Below are 11012 nucleotides of genomic sequence, written 5' to 3' on the forward strand. Positions count from 1 at the left end.
TTGATAACAAGTTTTATTTTTCAAATGTTTTAAGTTCATAAAAACTTCAAACTTAAAATTTAAAGGAATTATTTACAAAAGAATGTTTCTTCCTGTAGGAATTTTCAATTTTAATTTAAATCCAAAGGTTTTTTGTACACTAGGTCATGGGAACAAGTATTTTAAAGTCTTTTTTTCTCGTTCAATAAAAATCTATAACTTTTTTTAAAACCATACATAAAATCTTAAATTTAATATTAAACCTGTAGCTACTCCTTGAACTCAAGCTGAGAAAAAATAATTGTTCTCTTATAATAAGTTTTCATAAAAATCTGACTTACAATGAGGGGATTCACAGTGATGGTCATTGCAGAGTCATCCCAATCCATGTCATCGTCGCTTTTTGCTGCCACCTCGTCGGTTAGTTGGTGAGTGCTGTCTTCAGAAACTTCGCGGTTGTGAAGCTTACTGTGGATGAGCGCGGCTATTGCCAAAACAACTAATAGGACAACGCAGATTCCTGTAACAACAAAAGGTACAGCATTTTGTTGATCTTTTTTGTGAACTGCTGCAGAACTGTATCTTTTAATTGGATTATTTTGATGGTTAACGTCGTTGTTTTTTGTTTCAACTGATGGTTTTTTATCGTTGTTAAAAACTAGTAGACCCTGAGGCTTGTTTAGGTCGTCATCAATATATAGATTTTTCTTATTAGGCTCTGTCTTTGTTTGATATTCTAGAAAGTGGTATTGAAGTAGTAAAAACCTTCTTTTTACTTAACTTTACAAGTTTACTAAAACTTACTAAAGATAAAAATATTAATCAAATAATACGTTTTTTAAGTGGTTCTCGAAAACTGAACTATTTACTTGTGCTACCTTTGTTTGTAAGAAGTTCTTTTGACACTTTGATGTGATCTTGAACTTTTGAAGGAGTTGGTTTAACATCATACAATTTTTTTGTAGAAGTTATCAATTTGTTTTCGACTGTAGTGTAATGATCTACTGTACTTTCGTCTAAAACACTAGATTCTGTACTTCCTTCATTATTCGATTTAAAATCAACCTTTATGAACAAAACATATACTCAAAGTAAACTTTAATTATCTAAATAATATAACAACATGATAATATAGTAAATAATAATACAATATAAATATAAATAAAATTAACGATAAATTTTAGAGAACAATGTAATAAATATAATACATCATAGATATGGGGTGCACGACTATTCAAATTCTGATATTTAAAGTTCCGAAAACTTAAACTCTGATAATTTTGAATTAGTTTGATTTATCGTATTAAAAATCTACTTATATCAAAATATTTTTAACCATCATTATTTTATTTTTTTAATTAGATATACATGAACCACTTTTTTTTTCAAAATATAACTTTTTTTTTGTAAAATAGCTGAATGAGTTGTAATATTAACAAAACATGGCTACTTTTAGTTTTTTATAAATATTTACTTCATTTTATTCTATTAATTAAATCATAACAACAAGACCTACATTAGCATTTCTTATTTGTATCAAGTTTAAGTATTTTTTGAGATGTGGTCGTTGTAAAATTTTTATAAGAGTTTAAATGGTCAGAATTTGAGTTGTCGGATTTGAATTGTTATGTAACCACATATATGTACATTACATCCTCAATGATTTTGATCTTATTGAGTTCATTATGTATTATTATGGTAAAGTGTAAATTAGTGATGTAAAAGTTTGATTTAAAAAAAAAAATTAGTTGATACTTTTTTTAATTTGTTAAATACTAGATTATAGGTAAATTTTACAATCAAAAAATACTCTATAAGTTACTTTAGGCTTACTTTAAGTGGAAAATTTTTACTAAAAGAATTCGCTTTTCCTTTACATTCTATGTCAAAAACTAAAGACTTTTCGTTAATGGAGGTAGACCTTTTAATTAAAATGCTTCTTAGTCCTTCCTGGTATGTTTCCAAAGTTGAATCTCCTTAAACATTATTGATAACAATTTTTTTCAATTTCTAAGGTTTTTATTAAAATTCAAACAACAAAGCAATATTAACATTTAACAAATGAGGCTAATCCCTTAGTTGTTTTTTTTTAAAGATTATTTAGAAAAAATTATTATAATTGTTTTTATTTTTAAAACTATTGTACTTTGAAATATTTTATTGCTAATGCTTTAAAAATCCGGACTGAATTACGAGCTGATATATTTTATACAGAAAAAATACTGTATTACATAGACTATATTTTTCAAACAGTCTGTGCCGTACTGTTTTTTATAATATTAATTTAAATAAAAAATTTATAAATTCTAATAAACATATTTCTCTTACTTCCTGAAAGAATATAAATATTTTTTTGTTTTTTAAAAATTCATGCTTTTTTTCTTTAACCATTTTTTGTTCAAATGTAACAAAGAGCTGTTAGAGTTTTCTCCTTTTACAGTTACTTCGCAACGTCTTATTTTTTCTTTTGAATCTGTCGAATAAATTAAAATCCAGCTACTTAAAATTAAAAGTTAAACAAACCACATCAACTTAAAGACCTATAAAATTTTGTTTTAACTAAACAACCTTTCAAAATCAAACAAAGTTAAAAAAGCTTTTATATTTCCATAAGTTTCTTTAATATCAAAAAAACCTAATGCAAGCTCATTTTCTTCGGAACTTTTAAGTCTTATTAGTACATCTTGAAACGGACTGACATCTTCTTTAAGTGGTAACACGACGTTTTTATAGTTTAAACCTACTACATATAAATAATTAGGAACATCTAGTTGTAGTTGAAGTTTAATCGAAACGGGCTTTATTTTAGGACAGTCTTCTGAAAATTGTGCTGGACAACTAAAAGTATTAATTAGTAAATTTAAAATATTATTCTTTCCATTCAATTTAAAACTCACTTGAGCTTAGTAGATAAAATAATAGTTCGATTTATAACTTCAAGATTCTTTAAACTATTTTTATACTTTAAAAATCCCATTTTAAGAGGTAGTTCAGACAAATTTTCTAAAATTTTCGTTTCTTGGTAGCCCTGTCGAAAAATTAAAAATTAATAATCTTTAATTTAGTTAAATAGTGTCTTATACCGTATCATATAATGGTTATGCCATAGCTGCACAAAATACTAGTTAAGTTTTTTTATTTTTAAAACTTTCAGTATAAACAAAAGTTTATAAAAAATATATTAAATACAGATTTCATTGAAATACAAACATTTATCACTTACTGTATAAAAAATAAGTAATTGTTTTTATTATTTTTCATCATTTTTACTTGTTTTAAATTACTGCATTAAACTTTTTTTTCGATAGTACTAAATAAGCGTTTAGATTAAAAAAAATCATTTTATATAGTAAACAACTTAGAACATACTAATATTAGTTAATATAGTCATTAATAAAAATCTGAATTGATAAAATACTAGTATTTAGACACAAAAAGTTATATGCATATTTTTTTTTTTAATCTCGGCTAAGTTCTGATTTTGCTGCTTATCTTGTTTTAAAACATTGATCGTTTTATGAATATCAAGAGAAAATGGTTTCAACGTATACAAACCTTTGAAACGATAACATTTTTTGATTTTTCTAACCCCAAAACTTGATACCTTCTTGGCAAAATGTTAAACATTGTCTTTCATTTTTTGACATTAACTTACCATGACTTACTAGTAATTTAGTTATTTTACCATAAAAGTGTTGATTATAAATGGATTCTTTTCCTGAAAAATAACTAAAATATTGTTTTAATAGAATACTTTCAAGATATTTTACTGGTTAGTTATTGTCAAAAAGATGAATAGTTGATTTAATTTTATACACAAAAGAGTACTTTCAAAAAACTGAATAAAACAAATACTATTTCTATGCTATTAGTTTAAACTTTTGTTATACGAGATAGCTTAAAATATACTTAATAAACTTATGTAAAAACACGTTTTAGTTTATTAAGTGTTTTTGATGTAAATAATACATAATTCACTTACAAAAAGCTCAACTTTATTTTATAACAATAATAGTGTTTCTTAAGATAGGTAAATTAAGTAACTTTAACTTTTAGACCTTCCCAAGCAGCTCCAACGCTCCAAACAGTAGAAGAAACTTTACTTAAGTGCAAAGGATAATCGTCAGCTATAAGAAAAGGCTTTTTACTCACATTGTTTATGTACAAACTGATATTTGGGTAATCAATGTTGAGTAAAACTTCGTATTTTATGTTGTTACAGTTTCCATCCTTAAAAAATTAAACAATTATGAGTCATGTTTGAAAAAACTGAATTATACTTTTTTGTAAAGCTTTTCAGCTTTGTATTGAAACAGTTCTTCTTTAACAGCCTAATCTAGATATCTAAGCAACACCAATTAAAAACGTTTCAATTGTTTAGATGCAAGTTAATAATTTTTACTATCAGTTTTTCATGCTTTTTTTCATATCCATTTTTTATTAAACTATTTCATTAATAAACAATTTTTAAAAATTTGAATTAAAATGTCGTTATATTTATTATTTAAACCATTTTTAAAAGTATCAACAAGTTTAAAGTTTTTTAACTTGTTTTAATACCTTAAAACTCAAACGACTTATTTAACAACAACAGTAAAACTGCATACAGTAATAAAAAAATTATTTTACTTATCCAAGTACTTTTGTAAAAAGCCAAGTTTTATAATTTGAAGTGTGAACGATTATGTAAAAATTTCAAATGTTTAAAGGTAAAGCATTTAAAGGTTTTTCAAAAAATTTAGACATTGTTTTGTTTATAAATAATAAAAAAATTCAAGCGTTTAAAGGTTTTTCAAAAAAAAAAAACACATTTTTTTCTGTTATAAATAATAAAAAAATTCCCTAAAGAAGTGTAGCGCGATATATTATTTAATACTTACTATACCAAAGAACTTTTTAAATTAGACTGAAATCTATAAGAAAGTAATAATTAATTTTCTATTAAAAGCTTACACAAAACAAGTCAACATAGATTTGAAATTATTTAAGATTTTTATCGGTAACAAAGGTAAAAAATGTCTGAGCTTCACTTGAAAATACTAAATTATGCATAAGTATGAAGAACGTCATCTTAAAATAAACTTCAGCATTTTCAATTTATAATTCAAGCTTCGAATTTTAAAGTTTGTTTTGAGTGTTTATTTTTACGAATATATAAAAATAAAAATTTGAATAAAATTTAAGTATTATGCAAAACTTGTCCAAACTTTGGTTTGCACTTAATTACCAAAAGTATTAAGTAATCCTGGGCATGACGTTAAGCTGTTCTGGTATATGACTCGATAACCGAAAGGTTTTTTGTACACCAGGTCCTTGGACCAAACCTTTTGAGCGTATTTTTCGTCGTTCAATAAACAATAAACAATAATGCAAGTCAAAACAATTTTATTGTATAAGATTTCTAATACTTCGAAATTAATAGATTTCATTTTTATTAGAAATGTAGTTAAAAAAACTTAAAAATACGTTTAATATTACAAAAAATAAACTATACACGTTGTACAAACAAAAATAAGTAATAAGGGGTTTGCTACTATATTTGAATTTTTTTTTAAACAACATCTACCTTTATGTACTATGGAAATAATAACTGATAAACATATCAGTTTTAAAAGTTAATAAAAAGTACATATTAAAGTACAGCTTGTATAAAAGACCTGTTAAATCTAAACTTTAAAATACTTATAACTCTAACACTCTCGTCGTTTAACTTCCAATGCCACTCAGCTGGATTTTGTTGCTTTATATCTAGTCGATTTTTGTATCCATTTGGCTTTTTCCTAATCAATAACATAAGATGACAATTTTGCACGTAAATCGCTATATGGTGTCGATTATGACCTTAAAATTATTTATGTTTTTTTTTTAAGTTGTAGCTATTATACTATAAATTGTTATAATGTTATTAAAGAAATATGGCAATTAAATCTATAAAATCTTATTTTTTTAAATGTTAGTGAACAAAAACTTTGAAGTGTATTTATCAAAAAAAAATTAACGAAATCGGATGAAAACTTAGAATAAACATATTTTTTTAATAAGCTTCAAGATTTTTTTTCTACAGCAATATATAACTTTGCAAAAAAATTACAAAATATATGTCTATAATCTATTCATGTTTTACAAGAACTTTAGTCATTTAGAAATACCTGATTCATCTGATTTGCACAAAATGGTTCGTTTCTCTCCTAGTTTAGATAAACTAGAATCAAAAAGTTCCATTGTAAACGAAATTTGTGTGGTACCATCCCAATCAATACTATTGAGAAAGGTAGACTTTCTGTCACTTAGTTTAGTAATAAAGTCTTTTTCAGTAAGCTGATAAGACTGACTTGAAGACGAATTCTATCAAGAAAATTTTTTAATGACTACACTGCTTAGAGATGTGTTTTATTTACTAAAAAAAACTATATAACTAAAAAAAGTACAAAACATAAATGTATCACTTAAAGTATTCATATGTATATGAATCTATTGTTTAAGTGAAAATAGTTTTTAGTAAGTACCAATACTCTAAGTATTTATCAAACACTGCTCGTCTTTTCGATTCTAAAATCACTTTGCAAGGTAAAAAACTACTAAACGTTTATTTATATAAAACAACAACTTAATTAAAGCTCAGTTATTTCGCTATTAAATATATAAGAAAAAATAAAACTTACATTTGTCTTGTGAACGGATAAAATTTCACTTACATTTTTTCTTCTTGCTAAAATTTATTTGTTGATTACAATTAAAGCTTATTTAAAATTTTATAAACTTATAATCCAAGTTACAGCAATGACTAGTTTACGAAAAAGAATATTTTGAATGAATAATTTACCACAAGTTTGTTTAAGCAGCTGCGGGGAGCATTCAAAATTTTCTTTATGGTCAAACTGCAACCCTGCAGTAACTTCAACTTCTACCGACTCGTTAAAATTTGTGCAAGTCTCTAATTTCGGTAAATGCTTGATAATTTGAAAAATTTTTTCGTTTGAATTTACTGGAATCACAGGCTCTAAATCTTTAAATAAACGTTTTTTTCTGATTACTCTTTGCAAATACTAAATAATAATAATAATAAACTATTTAATACTAAGACTAAAAATGTATAAACTAATTTAGTAGTTTAAAACTTCTTATTACTTTTTAAGACTTACACAATATTTTTCGATTTAAATATAAAACTAATATTATTGTTGTTTCAGTATGTCGTGTAAGAAAACTCCCTTGAGAAAAAAATTAACTGGCGATAGATTCAACGCTAAATTCCAGTTTATTTGAAAAAGCTACACATGTTTATCAACAAACACATTATATTTAATGTATTAAAGATTAAGTACTTACAATATATATTATTCTGTTAGACATTTATCAAAACATATTTAAAATATTTTTAGAATAAAGAGTTCTAAAAAAATAGTCTTAAAACTTAGATCTGCTTCGCTGTAAAGTTTTTCCTTAACATGGCACTAAGATAAATAATATATGAGTTTTAAATTGCACAGTTATACTTGCTTACAATGTATAGTCGTCTCAAACCGTTTTTAGTAAATTTTTAATGCTTTTTAACGAGTAATAACGTATCACAATCCAAAACAAAAAATCATTATTTAGAATTTTGCATAGTCTTTAAACTTTTATGTTTACTATAAATTCTTTAAGCTAAGTATAAGTGTATCAAATACTTAAACTTTACAATCTATAAAAAACATGATTTATCACTATATTTAACAATCCAGTCTAATATATGATTTATTATAATACATATTTTTCATACTTTAGAACGTTGTTGAGAAAGTTATTCTCAAACATTTTAACCAATATACAAATAATTATTAAAACCTAAAATTTTACGATAAAAGTTGACTTATGTAAAATAGTTTGTCAATTTCTAGTAATTTCCGTTTAAATAAAGAGTATTTTTGCTACGTTATAGTTTTATATTAAGGTTTACCAAAAAATTAAATTTTTAAAGATAACAGTTACTTAAGCAGTTAAAAATTTGTTTTTATAAACGTATTAATCCTGGACATGACGTTAAACTGTTCTGGTGTATGACTCGATAACCGGAAGGTTTTTTTCGTGCACCAGGTCCTTTAAACCAAACTTTTTGAGCGTTTTTTGTCGTTCAATATACAATATATACTACAAAACATGTTTTATTAGTAAGTTTGTGTTAGTTTTCAAAAAACTATACTTTATTTGTATATTACTATGTTTTTTTGTTATTTATCCTTAAACCTTAAGAAAACTTTTATGAAACTAAAAATACCTAAATTAACATTTTGTATTTGTAGAAGACTTATATAAAATATAAGTTAAACAGACACTTAAAATTATTTAAGTACACAGTGCTAATTTTCTGACATGTTGTTATATTTTAAGGAGAAAAATACTATTAACAAAAATTAACTTACTTTTCCATCCAGGAATACATGGCTTTTTTATATATACTTCAATATTGTGAATTAATGAACTTTTACCCCTACAGTCTCTGGCCATTACTTCAATGTCAAACTTTTGATCAACATCAGAGACTTTTAAATACTGTAGTGAATATACTTCTCCTGTTTAAATATCTAACTTAGTAAAAAATAAACATTTTAAACTAAGTAATAGTATTTTAAATTGCTTCAAACTTAAAATATAAATACTTAAAAATTATTTTTACATGTATAATTTATAACTGTACAAGTCAAATACTGATATTTTAATTTCTCTTAACAAATGTTAGTATAATATCTTTAAACAATTAAAAGTACGTATGTCAGCTGTTTTTTAATGCGGCGAATCGATATAAAATTAGCTGAAAGACTCGCATACTTTATATATTATAAACTAGCCTACAATTTTATATAGTAATGACTTTTCAGTAAACAAACTAGAATAACAAAAAATTTCTTAGCTTTTTATTTAAAAAACTTTACAATTTTGTTTAATAAACTTGTTTATACTTTAATTTTAATCTTGTATATAATAATAGTAAACTGTTATTGTTTTATAAATGTATAAACTACTAAAAATGATAAATGAATTTCCTTTAAGCTCGTAACAAAACAGTTTTAAAATTATCTTTAGTACATTTTCAAAACGAAAATTACCTGTGTCAGAAATATTAAAATACTTTTGGTTGTTTATAATATGAAAACCACAAATTTTTTCACCACAGTCATCATCACGTGCTACTAGCCTTAGTAAAGAATCATTAACATTAATGTTATCGTGAACAGTAATTGAAGATGGTGAATTAACAATAATTGGGTCGTGTTCATTGCTATCTATCACCTTCACTTGCACTTTTGATCTGAATTATAGTAATTCACTCATATTTAACTTATCATTTCATACTACTTTTTTATGTATATAAAAATTAGTTACACAATAGTTTGCAGTAAAAGTAATTAACGAACATTCTACAATATTTTCAATTTTATATAATCACTTTTCCAACAGTTATAAAACACAGTTCGTACTTTTTTGATTTTTTTCTTCCTTTAGTTATTCCACTAGAGACTTTCCATCCACAATCGACAGCGGCAACGTAAAACTCGTAAGTTGATTGGTTTTTGCAACTCAGTAATCCAACATCATCCTTTAATTGGATGCTTGCCTGTCCCAAGCTGACATCTAAAACAAAAGCTCCGAACGGTAGCCATTTTCCATCCTTATTCGTCAGCTCAAAATCACAAATTTTACCTTTGCAGAAGGTTTATTTGATGAAATGGAATTTTATTTGGAGGTTATTAGTTGTTATATCTTGATAAGTTTAATTTTTTTTAGTTTAAAATTAAATGATATCACAATTCTATCAAATTTTACAATACTTCATTGATTCTATTTAAGTTTAATAGTTTGAAACAAACGTCAAAACTGTTTACAAACACATTCTTTTTAATTTTTTTTTGTTCCGGCTTAGAACTTTAAAGAGAACTCAATTTTATACTTAATACCTGAGTAGTTTGGTGAGTCTTTATCCTGGGCGAACAAAGGAGGGTTAAGGATAACATTCACAGTGTTTCCATCAATTACACCATGGTATTCCTTAGAAGATAACTGCGGTCGGTGCCTATTTCTGTGACCTACAAGGATTTTTTAATATTTATCATTTTTTAAATATTCTTTTGTAAAAAAAAAGAAGTAAGTCAAAACAGTAAGCTATAATTATTTATTATTTTTAGACAAGGTTTAAAGATACTTTTACTAAGTTTTTATTATAAATAATATATTTTTTAGATCCAATCTTAAATATTATTAAATAATAAAAAGTAAACTTCTTATTATTAATATAAGTTTAACTTAGTTTTCATTACCTTTACGCTTTGTTAGCTTAGTAAAACCATAAAAAAAATTTCAATATGCGTTTTTTTAATATCTATTCGCACAAAAAAAAGCTTTTTAAATAATAATTACTGCACAGTCACCTACTCTGCTTGATAAAACAGAAAGATAAAACTAAAGTTAACAAAGTACTAAGTTAGTTATAATCTCATAAAAAAAGTCATGTATTAAAACAATCAGCTTTCTTTGAAATATTTATAATTATTATTTACCAGAGCAACTTAATATTCCTATGAGAAGCAAAACTGTTTTAAAAATCATAGAATTCATTATAATTTGTTCAGAGTTACTTGTCCATTAAATAGTTTCTTCTAAGTATTTATATCGAAAACTGAAGCTAATATAACTCTATAAAAAATAGTTGTACGCACAATTGATTTTCCCTCATGAATTATTTGGATTTTTTCATAGATTTTGTGGAATGCTTTAAACTAATGACCACAAGCGGTGATAATTTCTCTAAAACTGATATTATGAAAAACTTAGGTTTAAGTTTTAACAAGCTAAATAGAAAACACAAAAATTTCAAGAGGTATACCGAGATTTCTATATTTTTGATAGTATTATAGCTTGTACTAACTTTAAAACTACAGAGAAACTATATTTTAATAAATTAAAAAGAATAATTATATGAAAAATTGTCTTCCATATCTTTTGAAAAATTTTAAATAAACAAATAATTTGAATATGAATTAAAAGGTTCAAAAACC

At 24.7% G+C, this 11012-nt stretch overlaps 1 protein-coding gene across 1 annotated transcript; it reads right to left on the reverse strand.

Moving 5' to 3' along the window:
• Positions 1-331: 331 nt before the first annotated feature.
• LOC145845885 (calsyntenin-1-like) lies at positions 332-10612 on the reverse strand. Its single transcript, XM_082952902.1, has 16 exons — positions 10515-10612; positions 9915-10043; positions 9438-9660; positions 9066-9268; positions 6803-6985; positions 6642-6688; positions 6129-6324; positions 5675-5820; positions 4038-4209; positions 3535-3697; positions 2877-3007; positions 2615-2817; positions 2308-2452; positions 1813-1955; positions 858-1044; positions 332-715 (listed from the first exon to the last, which is right to left on the reverse strand). The coding sequence occupies exons 1-10, from the start codon at positions 10570-10572 to the stop codon at positions 3564-3566; spliced, it is 1491 nt and encodes a 496-aa protein (XP_082809028.1). The 5' UTR covers positions 10573-10612; the 3' UTR covers positions 332-715; positions 858-1044; positions 1813-1955; positions 2308-2452; positions 2615-2817; positions 2877-3007; positions 3535-3563.
• Between the last annotated feature and the right edge of the window lie 400 nt (positions 10613-11012).

Source organism: Thalia democratica, unplaced genomic scaffold (genome assembly GCF_965202585.1).
Source record: "Thalia democratica unplaced genomic scaffold, ktThaDemo2.hap1.1 HAP1_SCAFFOLD_196, whole genome shotgun sequence".
Taxonomy (NCBI): domain Eukaryota; kingdom Metazoa; phylum Chordata; class Thaliacea; order Salpida; family Salpidae; genus Thalia; species Thalia democratica.